Here is a 19,107-nt window from a genome sequence, read left to right on the forward strand (position 1 = left end):
GAATGATTAAATAGTACTGATTAGATCGAATATACAGAAAAATCGAATATACATAAATATAAATATATGTGCGTGTCTATATGTGTGAGGTAGGATTGGATTCCATACTACATTTCCCATATAACCCTTCGTCGATGACGCCATCTTGAAACATCAAGCAGACATGGCGGAAAGTGGAGGTGCTGAGGCGCTGGAGAATGTCCCGGTTTATGAATACATAGATGTAAACTCTAAACCTTTTCATATTGGTTCCTTTAGAAAGCTGTGGTTAGATGCTCTGAAACCCGATTATTACTCATACACTGAAACTCCGCAGGAGATACAAGACATCGAATTTATTGAGGAGATGAGAATAGACGAGGAGACGCTAGACGAGCTTAAAACTATTTGCAGGTTCACTAACTAATTTCTAACAAACTTTGCTGACATGTTCATAGTTTTCTTTTAAATGTAACTTTAAACAAATAACAAGACTTGTACATATGATCAGATTTTGACATCCATTAACGTCATATTCACCTCATCCCTCGTTCTGTTTCTAGTGTCGAACGGTTAAGATGCCATTCTGAGAATAACCCTCCTGACACAGACGAAATTCCCGCAGAGCCCAAACTTGCGACCTTAAAGTAAGTGAGGAATTATACTGGAGGTTTCGGGGACATCACCATTGTGTTGAAATGTACACAACCATGACATGTCATTATCGTTTACCTCATTTGATTTTGTCTATTTCAATCAGACTTCGGAAGAGACGACAGGATTACAAAAAGACTCTTTTGAGGGACCACGTAGGAAGACACGACGCTTACGCCAATGAAATGGTCAGTTGGACCTCTTTTGGATTCTTAGACCTCTTGGCTAAAGTCACCATTCATCTGTGATGCTCAAGAATGTACCAACTGCAGATTTCATGGACATGTGCAACATATGTAGATGTGCCATCTATCTCCCACAAACCCATTGGTGTGTGTGTGTGTGTGTGTGTGTGTGTGTGAGAGACAGAGAGCGAAACCTGATTTCTGATTTTCCCTGCCGTAAATACCATAGGAGGTTCTCGCCGTAGGAAGAAAGCCCAAGGATCCTCAGGATTTGGTCCCTGAGGGAGAGCTCATTCTGACTTTCAACGTTCTGTACCCAGTCATATTCGAGAGGGTAAGACATTTTACCCAAGACAAAAACACTGTCGGAGAATGTACAGGGGTTAGTGCACAGCCGATGGAAGAAATTCATCTGGCAACCTGTTTCTGCTCTTGGTCCTCCTTTGGATGACTACAAGCATTGCTACCTTTACTAACGTTGTGAGAGAGGCTAATATATCTGTTGTTTGAAACCATTTTTTTTTTATTGCATGTTCTTACAGTTTAAATATGTGAGACCTCATCAGACGCATCATGTCTTGGGCAGTCAGAAGCTGACAGATCTGAGAGACGCCATCTGTTGCGTCAATGATCTGCAGGTTTTTGGAGAATTCAGCGAAACACCTAACATGGTTCCTCAGTTCATTAGCAAGGTATGAGGGCCAGTGAAGCTTAGCGCTCACTCACTTTCTCATTCACTCCCCTTTCCTCTTTGTTTCTCTCTTGCAAGCAAACAAATCGTTCTTATGCCAGCACATGCAAGGGTTTTTTTGGGGTTTTTTTCCTACAAATCCATTGGTGGGGACAATGTGCTGTGCACTACCATATTTAATGTATCTCTCTCTCTCCCTCTCCAGGATCACTACAAATCTGCTTTCTTCTTCTTTGAGGGAACCTTTTTCAACGACATGCGATTCCCAGAGTGTCGGGACATCAGCGAGTAAAAGCCTCCCTTCTCGATACTGCATTTTAATAAGCATGACATAATTATGGTCATCACACCCCTTCCTCAGGCCAGTCATGCCACTGTTACAAAGGGGACGTCCTGGGGGGGGGGGGTTAATCCAGAACACCTTATCCATGTTAGAAGCGCGTCACGCATGCCTCGGAGGGTTTGCCGTTATACGCGCTTGGCTTGGTCTTGTGAGCGTTTAGCGGAATTGATTTGACGATGCCCTGTCTGGTTTTGGTCATAGTTTCCTTCCATTTCTCTGTACTTAAAATATCGAATTTTACATCACAAGGCTAGCGTGAAAGCTTAAACGCCCATGAACAAATCCTATCAAATCCCAAATACCAAATTCTTTAATTAGCACTCGGTCTCAAAGCGCAGTCATTGATAGCGTGTGACTGTTATGCCACCGGGAGAGGGGAGAGGGAAGGGCTTCATTGATAAATAGGAGTTTGCCCGTTACCATGGATTCACAGCCTAAAGTTTAAAGAACTTTTTTTTTTTTTTAACTTTGAAGGACGACGAGAGAGTGGGCGAAAACCTATGATTTCCCAGAGTTCCACACAGCCAGGATGGAGGATACGGTTTTCTACGACCTGAAGGTGAAGGTGGGCTATCCGTACCTCTACTGTCACCAAGGCGACTGCGAACACATCGTCATCCTCACGGATGTCAGGTGAGCTCTTTGTCTTTTTGTTCAAGTGATTAATGCTATTTTGATGACGATTAGAAGAACTGTCATTTTAATCATACCAACTCGAACATTGTGTGAAGACCTCTCAGACGCGGGAGGTGCTAAACACAAAGTCGCGACAAGTTGTTAAAAAAAAGTTACAGAAGCGTCGTCAGGTTTTTCTGACACGGTTGGCGACAGCAGTGATTCTCAGCGAGTTGTGGTTTAAGACCTGGAGAGCTGCTTGGTATGAATACAACATGTGGTACAGAAGGACTTTTATTTAGGAACTGACACGGACGCAGGTTCCCATGAGCCAAACCTTTCCTCTTGTCACTGCCTTTATGCCTCAAACATGTCTGTCCTTACACCCTAGCTGCTTGTCAGCCTTAAAAAAAGGGGGAGGGGGCAAACATGGTCAGGCCCTGCCATGATTAAGAGGCTGCAGGACAGAAACAAGTTTCACAGTCTGACATATGAGGGGTTTTCGCGGTGAAGTACGGTTTCATTTTTTTAAATTTATTGTTTGTTTGTTTGAAATGTTCAGACTGGCCCATCGGGATGATTGCCTGGACAGCAAACATTATCCTCTCCTTACCCACAAGCACAGGGTCGTGACCCGCAAGTGCTCCGTGTGTCATCTCTACATCAGCAGGTGAGCGTGACAATCCTGCATAGCCTGCCTATCTGTCTGTCTGTCTTAAATTATATCATCGAATCAAATATGGATTTGATTAACGAACATGGTTGATTTTATCTCTGATAACATAATGACTAACTTTTTTTTTTTTTTTTTTTGTCCAGATGGGTAACGACCAATGACGCGCTAGCCCCGATGAACCCTTGTCTGTTCTGTGACCAGTGCTTCCGCATGTTCCACTATGACAAAGATGGGAATAAACTGGGCGACTTCAAAGCGTACTCCTACGTAGACCCGGGAGCGTTTAACTGAAACCTCGTACCCGGGTCAAGGGGATCTCATTGACTGCTGTGCAGTATTGGGGAATGTCACAGTTGTGTGTCACACCTGGTGTCATAAAATGAGTTTTGTTTTGCACTCATACTCTTGTGTTTGCTTTGTATCACGGCCTGTGCCTACTGTTTGTCCCTTGAGTTCAGTTTAAATTGTTTTGAATTAAACTTCAGTAATGCTGTGATTTCAGAGTGATTGAGTGACTTTTGCCCTTTAAAGGTAAAAGTAAGAGATTGTTAAAGAACAATAACTAGGCGTTCTTGTCTCTAATGGAGAGAGGCCGCGCCCTGCTAACCATTCTTGGCAGTTTTTTCCGTGACCACAACTGCCCTAGGCCAACGTTAAATTATAGCCTCTTTTTAAATGACCTGTGGATTGCCACCCATTAGAGAGGTATGCACTGTTGAGCTTAACGTCAGACACTTAACGTCAGATTAAGCGATAACCACAGACAGGACAAGGTATGGTTTGCACAGTCAGTATGGGGACTTGCCCTTCCATCCTCTTCAGTAGCGCTAAAACACATATCAGGATTAGCGAAGCATTGTGACTCGCCGGGTATTTCAGTCATTCTCAGGAAGACAAAACCCAAAATGTTATTAGCTACTTCGCGTGAAAATAATACACGAACACGTTAGAGAATACGCTAAACGTCGGCGTGCAAACGCACCCGTCGACAGAACCGACGTTGTATGCTGTTGTTTTTATGCTTGAACGACAAATAACAAACGTTCATTTCTGAGGTAAAACCGCCGCTTTATTTATGAGGCCAAAACAAAAGTTTAAGACAGGCACCAAAAATACAGTTATCTTATTTACACACAAAAGGGACATCTTTAAAAGCAAGAGACGCTCAGAGACGAGTAAAACTGATAAAGAAAAAAAAAAAAAAGTGAGAGAAACATCGTAAGCACGGTAAATTTTGGCACATCTATCTAAAAACACTATCTGAGCAGCGTAACAGTACTTTTACTCACTATTCAGAAATATATACATCTTTTACTACAGAGTGAAAAGTTAGGGTACATAAAGACAAAACCCACAAATGTTAACTATTGCTTACTGAATGTTGGCAGAGTTGGGGGGGGGGGGGGGGAAGACCTGGTTAACTTGAGGTACTCGAGGTGAACAATCCGTCCTCCCGTGGAAAGATGGCTCTCTGAACTAGCTAACTGGGAATGTCTTGGTTGATGACTGACGGATAATAGACAAGAGATGGAGAATTTTCAGAAACATCTGACTAGACTCCATCCACCATGTCTATACTTGGTGTATTAAAATATTTCGGGGGGGGGGAGTCCCCACCGTTGCTGTGGTAACTTCAGCCCTTTAAGGCAGTAAGATATGTCGGCAAGAGGAGAATGAGTTTGATGAGTGTCCATTTGTAAAAGCACTCCTCCATTTAAAAAAATACATGTCAGACAAGTTTAGTTTGGGCTTTAAAACATTCTACATCTTAAAACATGGCCTGATTCCCTAGTGTCTCTCCGATTTGTTTCACACAGAGAATGGGAATGGGCGTGTGAGAAGGATGAGAAACCCGAAAGAGAAGTTTGTCTAGTCTTGCCTGGTGCTCAGTGAGTTGAAATGTTGCGGACTCTCGGGTGGGGGTGGGGGGGTGTTGGGGGTCTCGCGCTGTGTCGGGCGGGCTGGACAGGCCGCTCTAAACCGGAGGGATTCTTTTAAGCGTCTCCCCAATGCCTCAGGCCGATTCTTCCAGGGGTTTCGTCACACTGCGAGCAAAAAGTGTGTTACCACAAAACATCCTAAAGATAACTGAGGTGTATTTCCCTGACGAGTGACACTTGATCAAATTGACAAAGATTAAACCAAACAGTAAAACCAGTGGCTTTATCTGGTCTTCAGATTCTTGAACTATGAGAGAAAGTGAGGGGTTAAAAAAACAAAAAAACAAAAAGCAAGCAACTTCTCACTTGTTGGTATCCAAGGCTGCTGTGTCCTCTCCTGACCTTTCCCTCTCCGTTTCCCCGTTCTTATCTTCAGAATTGGCGTCTCCGTTCATGACCTTATCTGAGAAAGTGCACACGCACACAAACACACACACACACACACAAACACACACACACACACTTAATACCCAACAGCATCCATTTGGATTTGGGTGTATGTAACAGTTTTCATTTCTCTGCGGAAGACAAAGACAGAGGCTTCTGATTGCCAAGCATGTGATGCACAAACTCAGCGTCAGAACCTTAAGTGAGAAAAATGCCATTCTACATTTTTACCCTCAGTGTGTGTGTGTGTCTGTGTGTGTGTGTCAGAGAGGCTGTTCACACAGAAATAATATAAAAAAAAAAAAAACATATAAAAACATATGAAAAAAAACACACTTATGCAAATTGTGAGAACTAACCACAATGTCAAACACAGACACACAGATCATTTTGTACCAGTGACAAATCAGTTCACTGAAAACCAACACCCAACAAACATGCGCTGGCCTTCAACACTCTCTTTTTTCTTAACGAAACTTCTGCTTTTTGAATCACTTAGATTTCTGAACAATGTTTTAACTGTCCCAAACAGTTTACTCTTATACTTTTCTAGATAACCAACTGAGAAGCAGCTTTGCTCTGGACTCGCAGATAAAAATGGTAATCAACAATCTGAACCTTTTAACACATTTTAAACACATCTCTCACAAACTACAGGGCTTTAACGGTCAAATTGCTCAGGCAGCACATGCCAACAACAAATGTTAACATTTTCTTTTTAAAAAAGAGAAAGGCTAATCTAGACCTCTCTAGAGTCAGCTCTAGAAAAGGCCAGTGTGGAGTACTGGGATCGGACAGAGCGACGGTGCATAAGATGTGCTCCTCACCTGTGGTCTGCTCCTTCGCCTGCTCCGCCTTCTTCATCGCTCCTTTTTTCGCCTCCTCGTACTGCCTCTGCTCGGCCAGCGATTTATTGAGGACCTGGCTGAGTACAGTCTCTCCCTCTCCCACCAGGAACATGGTCTTAAATTTGTTATACAGCATGGTGGCTTTATCCATCACGTCCTGGCTGGCCTTAAACCTGCGGATCTGACAGAGCGCACACGCACAGACATGCAGGGTGTCACACACACACACACATGCACACACACACACACACAAGCGCACACGCACAGGACCTTAAAATCAGCCAGCTCAATTCAGGGCCAGATGTGTTAAGCTGAGAAGTTTAACTGTTAAACACAAAGACAGTCAGAATGAAAGAATTCACTCTATTTGTTGAACGGTGACTATGGTTGCTAAGTGTTTTTGTGTAAGGAGATGGAGGAGACACACACCTTTTTGAGCGTGGCTATCAGCTCACTGTGTTTCTGAAGGTGTTGTGTAGTGACCTGCAAGGAGCCCAGCTCATCTAACGCTACAAGACACTTCTTCACATCCTGAGAGAGGGAGAGAAAGAAAGAAAGAAAGAAAGAAAGAGAGAAATCCGTCACCTCAAGGGATGAGTATCACGGCCGACATTTCCGAAGAACTGCGAGCCTCAGCTGATAAAACGAAGCAGCCGCCATGTCAAACCATTTAAGGTCCCTCGGGAATTCAGACTCAGAGTAAAACCCTTACATAAATGTAACACATCAACAGCCTGTCTGTGTGCGTTTCAGTTTTACTAAACCCACAGAGCAATGAGCATTCAATTCCAAGAACTTAAGAACACAATCCTACAGACAACAGCCCTTAACTAATCAGGTTCCTGAGAGCTCTTCCTCTCAAACACGCATTGAAATGCAAAACAACATTAAGTTGAATTTGGGCAGAACCTCAGTGGGTTACAGTGTAACAGAACTCCACAGACCGGCTGGATCTCCTCCAGGGCTTTTTACATATGAATTCCATGAGTGTTATTCAAGTGAATGTACTACACTGAGTCAAACTTCTGTAGTGAATGCATTTGGACAAACCAGGGCAGGGAAAAAAAAAAAAGAAGAAGAATTCTGAGATGAATGGACATGTTTTTACCGGGTTATCAATCTTCAGTGATATTTTTATCTCTCCGTGTAGTCTCTGCAGCCTAGACTCTGTGGATACTTCTGAAATATAGAGATTTACAAAAAACAAACGCATAATTAAAAGAAAATATTTAAATAAATTATTTAATTAATTAAACGAATATCTGAGCGCAACACACACACACACACGCATCAGACAGCCAACACTTCATTTTACAGACAGCTCAAATTTTACTTAAAGTAAGAAAGCAATAATGTGCATCATGATAAACAAAAACAAAAACAGTTCAATCCCATTTATAAATACGGAGATGATGAGAGAGCGTAAGCATCATGGAAATTATCTGTGGAATAACCCTGTCGTTGCCGTGCGTGAAACTCTTCCCATAACAGAGCGTCCGTTTTCCCGCGACGTGTTTTACCCGCTGACGGAAATCAGTCCTTTGACATTAAGACGCTGATGCAAACTTTTTTTTTTTGTCTTCAACCACCTTCTCAACAGTTCTCTCACTCCACTTCAGAGAATGAAGCAAGAATAAAACTGCGCTGGATGAAGTCGCGTCGTCTCGATCACGACTGCGTTCGATGACTTAGATCCGCGAACAACGTGACTGTGCGTGAGGTGATTTTACAACAACTTGCGCAGAACACACATTTACGATCCATCTCTGTCTACAACACACATTTACGATCCATCTCTGTCTACAACACACATTTACGATCCATCTCTGTCTACAACACACATTTACGATCCATCTCTGTCTACAACACACATTTACGATCCATCTCTGTCTACAACGCACATTTACGATCCATCTCTGTGCACAACACACATTTACGATCCATCTCTGTCTACAACGCACATTTACGATCCATCTCTGTCTACAACACACATTTACGATCCATCTCTGTCTACAACACACATTTACGATCCATCTCTGTGCGCAACACACATTTACGATCCATCTCTGTGCACAACACACATTTACGATCCATCTCTGTCTACAACACACATTTACAATCCATCTCTGTGCACAACACACATTTACGATCCATCTCTGTGCACAACACACATTTACGATCCATCTCTGTGCACAACACACATTTACGATCCATCTCTGTCCACGTTCTCCCAGGGGGTCTTTGAGTTAAAATTTTTTTTTTGAACTCTAAAGATATGATCTTTCTCTGGAGAAGATCATGATGTGCTTTTTTCATCTTTCATGGTCAGGTAGCTGACCATAAACCCAGTGCTTTAAATGCTTTGACTGCTATGTGTCTGCCACATGACAGGATGAGGGCGAGTTGAGGACTGAAGGTTAAAAAAGAAAAAGATCAAATCTTGTGGCGTGGAATCCCCAGAGTCTACGATAACGATGAAATGCAAGGTGTTATTTCACTCTTCACTCAGTCGGGTCTTTTCTTACCTTTCTTCTTCTCTCCTTTTCTCTCATCTCTCTTTCCATCCTCCTTTCCTAAACTGAAAACCAGAAAACAAAATCAATCATGTCAACAAGACAGGAAAAAAGAAATACACGTGTAGCCAAATGTCAAAGAAAAACAAACAATTACTTGTTCAAAGTTCAAGATGTGTCATTTTTCAAACATATTTGGAGATCCTTCCATGATTTAAAAAAAAAAAAAAAAAGAAAAGAAAAAAGAAGAAGAGAGAGCGCCATAGCTCAAACAGGTGATTAATCAAATCTTCATTCAGTTCATGACTGTTTAATAGCTGTTTAGACCAACAGAGGGACTGAACATGTCTGTGAGCTATGTGAGGTATGGGCTTTGATTTAAAGCAGGTGGAAATAGGGTAGAGAGTGTGTCAGGCGCAGGTTCAGATGAATGAGACTCTTAACACTGAACCACCTTGTGACACAAGACAAACGCAGGCTTTAAAAAGCACCTTTTTATTAGAACCCAACAGATAGGATTAGAGAACTAAAGATGCAAAAGTGTACGAAAATCTCTGATACTTGGAGAAAAAAAAACAAAAACCAAAAACTTCATGTCTGACAGAATAATGATCTTTCAGAGAAACACCTCGAGATGTCAATTCTGTCACCAGATTTTTAAGAGTGCGGTTTGTGTTCCTGGAACACGGAGAGCCATGTCCCCGGGTATCCCAGTGGGCTCGCTGTTAATCATGCCAAGCTTTTAACGACACTGCAGGTGGAAATGCCAACATCACCTGACAAAACACGAGCCCACGCGGTCAGAGAGGGAATTCAACCCTAGCTCATTTGCGTTTCAGTTTAGCGACTCTGTGTTTTTACCCCTCTGCCACTTAGCATGGCACTGATTTTAAGTATTAATTTAAAAAAAATAACGGGGCTGGCACAGTTAACATGTTAATTAACATGTTAATTAACACGTTAACGTGACTTTTTTTTTTAACGCTACTAATGTTTTTTTAACGTCTTTAACGCAAATCCTAATATGACCCCTTGACTCTCCCGCGGTTCAATGAGAGCTAGGTTAGCTGGCCAGCTGACTAAGTCACCTGCCGCATCAATAACGTGTAAGAGGAATCTGTGAAAATGCACAAAATCCAAAATGGCCAACCTGCTGTGAGGCGGAGTTAATGAATGTGACTGGGACAGTTGTTTGTATTGAGCAGACTAAATAATGCTGGCAGCTTGATTTTGAATTGTCTTATGTTAAACCGCTGCGGTAAACTCCTGTTGGTGGGGTAGGTTTTCTGTGAACTACTGGAAAATAATAAACACAATCGGGATGAAGCATATTTTGTCCATTCAAGTTTAGAGACATAATCTGACACTACACTTCCATAATCTTTCCTTAGGGTAAAATTTGAGTAGATAAAAAAAGTGTGTGATTAATTGTGATTAACTACACACACTCATGCGATTAATCGCAATTAATTATTTAAATCGCTTGACAGCTCTAAAAAAAATAATGAAATAAATAATTAAAAACAAAACAAAGAAATATTGGTAATAACGTGAAAAACCCTTTATGTTTGTACTGTGTGTGATCAAAGCTTGGAAAGCAATGTTTTGTAGTTTTATGATGGAGAAAAAGTCCAGTTGGAGAGGAAGGGCTGAGTGAACGGAGAGAGGGGGGACTTGGGGGGGAAGGGGGGGGGTGAGACGGGGATGGGGGGGGGCACTCACTCTTTCTGCTCTTCGGGTTTACGCCGTCGATCTTCTCTGTCCGCGTCCCCCACAGGCTGCTGGAACTTCAGGGAATTCCTCTTCCTCCCGGGTCCACTGCGTTTCTGAGGACACATTTTCCCACATTTAGTCTTATTACTTCATTTTTACTTCAAATAAAGGTTAAATTCACAAAACAGGATGTCGCCACAGGGCACTGAACATAACACTGAACGTAACACCACAGGGCACTGAACATAACACTGAACGTAACACCACAGGGCACTGAACATAACACTGAACGTAACACCACAGGGCACTGAACATAACACTGAACGTAACACCACAGGGCACTGAACATTTCACTGAACGTGACGCCACAGGGCACTGAACATAACACTGAACGTAACACCACAGGGCACTGAACATTTCACTGAACGTGACGCCACAGGGCACTGAACATAACACTGAACGTGACGCCACAGGGCACTGAACATAACAGAATCAAGTCAGAACAGACCCAGTGACTCAAACGCCAGGCGATATGTTAAGGTTCAGTGAGTCTAAGTTTAATCCCTTTATTGGTCCCACAATGGGGAAACTTGACTTCTGCGTTTTAACCCATCTGAGGGGGTGGTGAACACACACACGAAGAGCAATGAGCAGAAGGCACACACACACACACACGCTGGGGGGCAGTGAGCACACACTGGAAAGCGCTGTTCATTCTTGGATTTGGGGTTCGTTTAAGATCTGTCATTAGGGCTTATGTGTAACGTTCAGGTTTGTGAGTTAAAAGGCTTAAGACGGAAATCTGCCAGCACCTCCTCATCCTCTGAATCCGAGGAGCTCTCCTCTTTGGTGTTTCGCCTCCTCTTGGGCTCTGGCTCTTTCTTCCCGTCTTTGCCCTCGTCCTTCCGTTTCCTTCCCTCCATTCTCCTCTCCTCCTCCCTGTCGTCAGCCGCTCTGCTTTTGTCCTCTGTGCCTCTCTTTCGTTTGCGCTCTGAATCGCCAGCCGAGTCCCTGGGTTAGCAGAGGAGGGGGGGGGGGATTTAGGATGAAAAAAGTCATGAGGAAGAGCAGCCCAAGTATACACAGAAGAAACACACACACACACACCTGCAGTCTTGCACATAGGTTATACATGTGCAGAGAGACACACACGGACACGCACACACATATACACATACACGTGCACACACACATACACACGCACACACACATACACGCGCGCGCGCACATACACGCGCGCGCGCACACACACGCACACAGAGAGAGTGACAGGATGACAGGTGTATGTGGGCTTTTATTACATCTCGTTGCCTGTTCCCAGAGGCTCATGGGAAGCCTGCTGCTGCTGTAGGAGGAGGAGTCTCTCCGCGTTTGACTTGCGGCCTCGCCGTTTTGGGACGGGAGCGTCTCCGCCTGAAAGAGATATAAAAACACCATCTCATCTCATCCACCACCTCCACCTGCACACCCTCTCTCCACGGACACAACGCAGCACTACTGACAGCCAATACAGGGAAAACATCTTCAACCATATCCACCCTTCACATCAATGCAGATACTGGCCCAAGTATCCAGTCATTCAAATATGTGTTCCTAAACTTTTTTATAAAATGCAGCATACGTATCAGTGGGAAAAGAAAGCCTGTGGCAGAGCTATAATAGTAATTAAGGGCAAATGAATCTCCTCTGTTATGGTTTAAATACAGCCATACAGCCTCAGTGCATCTTATGCATGTAAGAGAGAGAGTGAGCGAGCGTGTTTGAGTGTACGTGTGTGTGTGTATGTGAGTGAGTGAGTGAGCATGAGAGAGAGAGAGATTGATTATGTGTTTGAGTGAGTGTGTGTATATGTGAGAGAGAGAGAGAGAGAGAGAGAGAGTGAGTTTGAGTATATGTATGTATGTATGTGAGTGAGTGAGAGAGATTGTGTGTTTGAGTGTATGTGTGTGTATGTGAGTGAGTGAGTGTGAGAGAGAGATTGTGTGTTTGAGTGAGTGTGTGTATATGTGAGAGAGAGAGTGAGTTTGAGTATATGTATGTATGTATGTATGTATGTGAGTGAGTGAGAGAGATTGTCTGTTTGAGTGTATGTGTGTGTATGTGAGTGAGTGAGTGTGAGAGAGAGATTGTGTGTTTGAGTGAGTGTGTGTGTGTGTGTGTGTGTGTATGTGAGTGATTGAGTGAGTGTGTATGAGAAAGAGAGAGATTGTGTGTTTGAGTGAGTGTGTGTATGTGAGAGAGAGTGAGTGTGTATGCGAGTGAGAATTAGTGAGTATGACAGTGAGAGAGATTGTGTGTTTGAGTGAGTGTGTGTGTGTGTGTGTGTGTATGTGAGTAAGTGAGTGAGTGAGTATGAGAGAGAGAGAGAGATTGTGTGTTTGAGTGAGTGTGTGTATATGTGAGTGATTGAGTGAGTGTGATAGAGATTGTGTGTTTGAGTGTGCGTGTGTGTGTATGTGAGTGAGTGTGCGTATGTGTGTTTGAGTGAGTGTGTGTATGTGAGTGAGTGAGTATGACAGTGAGAGAGAGTGAGTGTGTGTGTGAGTGAGTGAGTGAGTGAGTATGAGAGAGAGATTGTGTGTTTGTGTGTGTGTGTGTGTGTGTGTGTGTATGTATGTGGGTGAGTGATGTAAATCTCTAGGGGCAGAACTTGTGTTCGGTAAATCTTTAAAATCATGTATCAGCAGGAGTTGCCATAAGAAGTTGGACCTGGAGGAGTGGACATGGGACTGGTGGCATTGTCCTCTTTTTCTGAGTCCTGTTCACCTTCACTCTGAAAACAGACAAAAACAACACAAAACAAAACAAAGGTCACAAAGACAGACAGCTCAAAACTGGCCTGAGCATTATTAAGACTATACACACACACACACACACACACAAAACGTCTGAGATGAGCAGTTCTACCAGGGCTCCCTACTGCTGGTCAAACATGGTAACAGGAGGCAAAGAACATCACTGATGACCTGTTTAACCATGCACACTGATGTGAAGAGAACAAACAGATTAATATCCTGGGGGTCAGAGATATTTTCCCGTTTCGTCTTTGTGAGTGGCAATCCCCCTCTCCCCCGTTTACCTTTTTCTTTCGCCCTCTTTTCGGTTTGGCTGAGCCGTCAAGCGAATCTTTGTGTGTGGAGTCCTGAAAAACAAAATAGCACATAAAATTTAAAAAAAACAAACAAACAAATTCTATCAACACTAAAACAACTCTTGGAGAGACAAGAGAAAAGCCTGACCTTTTTCACTCTTTTTTTTTAAACCGGTAATTTGGATCCTCAGCCTTAGAAAGACAATTCAATAACCTGACAAATCCCCCAGTGTCAGTATGTGACTTGTTTTCTATAGGCTGTCGACCACCCACCGTCTGTATTAAATTTTGAACTTTGCGAGAACCTGCCGTTTAAATAACAGTCCCCGGGTTCCGCCACAAACGTCTGACAGTTAGACCCCAAAAGCCACCACACCTGCGTTCACAGTCTGCCCTGTCTCTGAGAGGTGGCAGGGCTGACGGCGTCTCCCCAGAGGACCGAACGAGACATTAGTGAGGTGTTAAAATCGGCAAGGTCAGGAATTTCTCGATGTCTCACTCATATGCCGCCTAAATTTCCGACTGGAGCCCCGTCTCCGAACACTACAGCTCAGATTCAACAAACTGCCACAGTGCCTCCTACCCAATCCAGAAAGCCATTGACTGACACCTAACCGGCCAATCAAAAGACAAGAGCACCAAAAAGAGGCTGAACTACAGGCCAGAATGAAGGGAAGTGGATTCTAGATGCAGTTTATCATCCACAAAGAAGATAATAAAAATTTTGAGTGCACTGGCAGATGGGCAGTTTGCTGAATTTGGCCTTGTGTACGTGTGAGTGTGTTGCTCATTGAGCAACTGAGATTCTGCTAAACCGTCAATAATGAGATCGCTTACCTTTACTCTAAAACTTACCTCAGCAAAAAGCCCAAAAAGAAAAATGGTAAAACAAGCAATATGACAAAACATAAACTGACGAGTATCAGTCATACTAACATTTGACAGAAAAAAAATCCCTGTAGTTTAAGTCAAAACTTTCAGGTAAAAACAATAATTATGTATTACATGGAACGTGGACAGAGGCACAGAAACAATGGAAGAAAAATTCTTAAAACAAAAAAAAGAGAGAAAAAAAAAATGTTCTCATTTAATGGGTTATGACAGGAGAGAACCTCCACAAATTCTCTCATCATTTCTGATATTGCAGTCCCTCCTTTCTTCTTCTCTGATTCCCATGTAAACACGACAGGCTTTTAACATGTTTCAGAAACGCTATTCCTGGATTTAACACACACGCCACAAAGGAACAGATATGCTCAGAGACGACGGGACATAAAATGAAAAATACCCAGCATTCTCTGGAAAGCGGTCCTAAACACTTCTGCAGTTAGGTTCACATCGATTTGACTCCCATCAATCATGGAACTGAATCAAAATTCAAATCAGTATAAGGAAACACATGTATATTGGTTTAAGAGAGATTGATAAGGAATCGTCTGAAGTTCACTTCAGGCCCTGGATGGAAACGGAACCCATTCCAACTCCGGATTCAACACGTAAATCCCCAGAACAGAGACAACAGAATCAAAATAACCAACCTCAACATAAAAATCTTTTCATTCAGACGGAAACTGAAACACGTCACTCCTTTCACACGGACATTTCAAATGTTCATCGCGCGAGAACCCGCGTGTCTGACAAAAACACGAGCTCTGACTTTAGCGAAGAGCGCCCTCTTCGGGCTGTCGACAGAATAGGTTTTGCGTTTACATTTAGTTTGGTCATCGGTGTCTGTCAAATAAAAACTTCTCGGACCAATCAGAAGTCCAGAATCAGCGGCAGAGCAGGGCCATGGGCACAGAGCTTCTCACCACAGCAACCCAAACATTTCCAAACCCATACACAAGCCACCAGCCATAGTTCAAATACATACTTTTTTTTTTTACAGTACAAAAAGTATTGACTCTGTCCCTAAAAACAATTTCAACAGTGTTCTTCAAGTTTTGATTTCTCTGAGACCAAATTTCATTGGATGAGAGGATGAAATGCAAATTGAGGATGCTGAAGAGTAACTGGGACGTGATTGGTCAAATATGTATTTGAAAAGGCAAAGGGGTGTAACAAAATTCACGACTCAGACCGTCGCTTGCATTTTGGGTCAACTTTTTTTTTTTTTAATATCTAGAGTAGAGAAATGAATGGCTATATGGACGATTTAGTTTTAGAAAACTAGCTGGTCTATTCAGACAAACTACTCAAAAGGACAGAAGGAATCTGAAGCTTTGATTTGAACAACTGGCTAAGGTTCCTCAGGCTTCATCTTCTCAACTCACAAAGACTGACATCTCTGTTCTGCTAAGCTTAGTTCGTCTGACGAATCAATCCTGTTTGAATTGATCAGGGGTGATGTTGCATTACTTTAGTTATACAACAACCTCCAATATTATTCTCAGCTATAAGAATCAAGGAACAAAATCTGTATGCTTTGTGTGTGAGTAAAACGCTGAGCTTAATATTTTACCGTGTGATTAACACATGATTTTATTTCAAATCCACCACGTGGTACGGTCTGAACTCAGGCATCGTTACACCCCCGGCGGTTGACTGAAATCTGTAGTTTGTGCGGACGATGATTATGACAGCGAAACTGAAATCGAACTGTCGGAATCATCGCCCTGTACTGCATGCAACCCAATGCCACAATCATTCCAACGCCTATCACCACCAAAAAGAAAAAAAACCCCACACAGAAATATAGAAATATGTATGTAAATATATATATATATAAAAATACATTTCCAGCTACAGGGCCATTGCTCCCTCATGCAGAGTACAGTACATACTTTCTCCACCAGGGGGCCCTGTTCAGATACCTCCATGTCACCTTCCTCCTCCTCCTCCTCCTCCTCCTCCTCCTCATCCTCCTCCTCATGCTCTTCCTCACCTGCCACCTGGGTAACACCAAAGACAAAGGAGGGCCCCACGGCGCAGGAATTAAAAAGACCGGCCCAGCTCACTCACAGAGCCCAGTCTATGGGCTGGGATAACATAGCACTCAGCTTTCCAGCTGCGTGAGGAGGCCCATGCTAGATTTTTTTCTTTTTCTTTTTTTATGGGACCAGACACATTGACTACGTGCCCTTCATCGTTCCGCCAGCACAAAACAAAAAAAGAAGAAGAACAACACCACCACCGACAAAAAATAAAAGGCCTACTTTTGTTTTTCTTTTTCTCTCCTCTGTTTTGTCATCACCCTCTTCGTCTCCTTCAGGACTGCTATCTGAATCTTTCTCTGTTCCTGGACCGGCTGCCTGTGTACAAAGACAGACACATCAGAACTGGACAGGCCAAACGCTGCCACTTCACTAAAACTCTGCTTCAGTTATTTATTGCTTTAGAAGAACTCAAATATTAACGTTATAAATATCTGGCTAACTCGAGATGGGCTCCAATAAGCCATTTTGAGTTTGACTTGTCTGTGGAGAGAAATGAGTGGAAGAAAAGAGAAATTAAACATACTTTTTGTCCGTTCAGTTCAACGGTGGGGTTGTTTTCGATTTCCCACAATCCCTCGTTGAAACCTTTCCTTTTGTTGGGTTTTCCATATTTTTCTTTGTTCGGCAGATAAGGGAAGATGTCTTTGGGACCCAAGAATGCCCTTGAACATGACACATAAAAATAATATCAAAACTAAACCATCTGTTTTCATTAACACGAAACCGCTTGAAACTGTTTTAGAGGGAGAACACTGACAAATAAGAACATGTCAAACATCTTAAGCATGTAGGGGTATGGACACAATCACAAAAACTTATTTCCAATGCCAAGTTGCCAGCGGCCCCGCTGTGGGCCTTAAAGCAGCTGTCAAAGGAAGGGCGACAAGCAGCTTACTTACGTCTCATGGGTTCCAAAGAAGAATATGGGAAATTTGATGTTGGACGGCTTGACTGCACCGTCCGGGACCTCATCAATCTGGCAAACCAAAACACCAACGGAGAAAGTGAGCAAATTAAAACGCAGCTTAGTAGTCACTCCCGAATTGAAGTGTGTACTTTGTTCTCAGCGCTAATAAACAAGACGAAAATAGTCCAAGAAAAAAAAAAACAGACAGAGGAAAAATGACAACCCATACAAACAATCGGCATGTGACTTACTGGACTGGCGGAAGCCAGTGCTACTTTGACGCTTACCCGTGCTGGCCAGTGAGGATATCCCTTCATCTTGGCGAAGATAAGGTCACCAGGTTTGAAGTCCCGAGCCATTTCTGGATTTTCCTGACACCTGTAAGGCAATGTACGATTACCAACCTACACTCTGGACTGGGAATAAGTTAAGGTTTAGATACACGTAGGTTACATTAACATAACAGCTAGGCAACAAAGTAATTTACACTAATTGACATGTATTTAGGACTTAAAAACAGTGATTGCATATGGATAACACCCGAAGATACTCTTTCACATCGCATTCAACTTCAATTAAGTGTCAACATTCCCACCATTCAGTCCTCAATGGACACAAACAAACAGAAACGTGGTCAGGAAATGGTCACTCGCAATTCCTTTGTGCCAAGGCGAATGCTAATATTTTATGCTCAGTTACTGTGCGAGTGAGATAGATGAAAATTACGAAATTAAATTACTTTGCCTCGACGCAGACTAAATCCTTCTTTTCAAAGAATGTCTCTACAGTTTGCCAGGCTTTCATTTTCCGGAGACACACAGATATGCTATTGGACTGTTCATGACCTTTACGTGGCAAGCAAAAGTAGAGCGATTCATCGAAAGACAATCAGCAGATGGTAGACATATCTATTGGTACTGGAAACATGTATAATGCAAATATTTAAAAGATCCAATAATTTAAGTCCACGCTTACCAGAATCAGAGCTACTCGTTAGCAACAAAACTAACACGCCTTCTCTGACTCCCGCGCAGGGTACCCAGGGATTATACCAAGAAGCCTCTAAATGGGGGTGTTTGGTACGCAACTACCAATCCATTTTAGGAAACGTGGAGACTTGACCCTCTTGACAAAAATGTGTTTGTTATTATTTAAGTCTTTTATGAAGCATGTATTCAACGTCATGGCCTGTATATCCTGTCATTGCACGTGTGCTATTTCGCTTGCTATTTTGTCCACCTATGTTTTCAAGATGAGGAATGCTCATGGACACAGCAAGGGTGCTTGCGCAGTGCGAAGGATCTGCATTGTTTTATTGAAGTTACGTTGTTTGTTGGCTGGTGTTAAAATATTATCTTACTGTTGTCGTCATTGGTGCATGACAACGGCAGATAAGGGTTTTTTTTTTATCTTGTCTTGTTTCTGCGTCTTTTCGTGACATTTGAAAATTATCTACAAACCAAGGAGGAAACCAACAATCCTGTGCAGTACTGCCTCCCATTAGTGAGGGTTAGGGGTAGTGATACTGCCTCCCATTAGTGAGGGTCAGGGGTAGTGATAGTGAGGGTCAGGTTAAGCGTTTTGCTGCACACCGTAGCTTTTCCTTCAGGCGTGCTTGATAACGGCAAT

At 42.8% G+C, this 19,107-nt stretch overlaps 2 protein-coding genes across 2 annotated transcripts; one reads left to right on the forward strand and one right to left on the reverse strand.

The window, feature by feature from the left end:
• The first annotated feature begins 163 nt into the window (after positions 1-163).
• Positions 164-3,531, forward strand: snapc3 (small nuclear RNA activating complex, polypeptide 3). The gene is made up of 9 exons (XM_030788213.1): positions 164-393; positions 543-626; positions 740-821; positions 1,048-1,152; positions 1,361-1,510; positions 1,715-1,797; positions 2,327-2,485; positions 3,030-3,137; positions 3,287-3,531. Exons 1-9 carry the CDS (start codon positions 164-166, stop codon positions 3,432-3,434), a joined length of 1,149 nt encoding a protein of 382 aa, XP_030644073.1. The 3' UTR covers positions 3,435-3,531.
• A 1,578-nt stretch (positions 3,532-5,109) lies between these two features.
• Positions 5,110-17,844, reverse strand: psip1a (PC4 and SFRS1 interacting protein 1a). The gene is made up of 16 exons (XM_030788211.1): positions 17,766-17,844; positions 17,471-17,547; positions 17,095-17,233; positions 16,791-16,886; positions 16,419-16,526; positions 13,624-13,686; positions 13,254-13,317; positions 11,846-11,957; positions 11,357-11,555; positions 10,554-10,633; positions 8,844-8,896; positions 7,427-7,497; positions 6,748-6,849; positions 6,298-6,499; positions 5,390-5,486; positions 5,110-5,188 (listed from the first exon to the last, which is right to left on the reverse strand). The coding sequence occupies exons 1-16, from the start codon at positions 17,835-17,837 to the stop codon at positions 5,158-5,160; spliced, it is 1,566 nt and encodes a 521-aa protein (XP_030644071.1). The 5' UTR covers positions 17,838-17,844; the 3' UTR covers positions 5,110-5,157.
• Between the last annotated feature and the right edge of the window lie 1,263 nt (positions 17,845-19,107).

Source organism: Chanos chanos, chromosome 11 (assembly GCF_902362185.1).
Source record: "Chanos chanos chromosome 11, fChaCha1.1, whole genome shotgun sequence".
NCBI lineage: Eukaryota > Metazoa > Chordata > Actinopteri > Gonorynchiformes > Chanidae > Chanos > Chanos chanos.

Excerpts from the sequence above, each read along its gene's own strand:
- snapc3 (XM_030788213.1), top strand. The coding sequence starts at position 164 with ATGGCGGAAAGTGGAGGTGCTGAGGCGCTGGAGAATGTCCCGGTTTAT. Across the intron at positions 2,486-3,029 it reads GTCATCCTCACGGATGTCAG|ACTGGCCCATCGGGATGATT; the intron begins GTGAGCTCTTTG and ends TGAAATGTTCAG. Across the intron at positions 3,138-3,286 it reads TGTCATCTCTACATCAGCAG|ATGGGTAACGACCAATGACG; the intron begins GTGAGCGTGACA and ends TTTTTTGTCCAG.
- psip1a (XM_030788211.1), bottom strand. The coding sequence starts at position 17,837 with ATGGCTCGGGACTTCAAACCTGGTGACCTTATCTTCGCCAAGATGAAG. Across the intron at positions 16,527-16,790 it reads AGAGAAAAAGAAAAACAAAA|GTGGCAGGTGAGGAAGAGCA; the intron begins GTAGGCCTTTTA and ends GGTGTTACCCAG. Across the intron at positions 6,850-7,426 it reads CACTGAAGATTGATAACCCG|GATGTGAAGAAGTGTCTTGT; the intron begins GTAAAAACATGT and ends TCCCTCTCTCAG.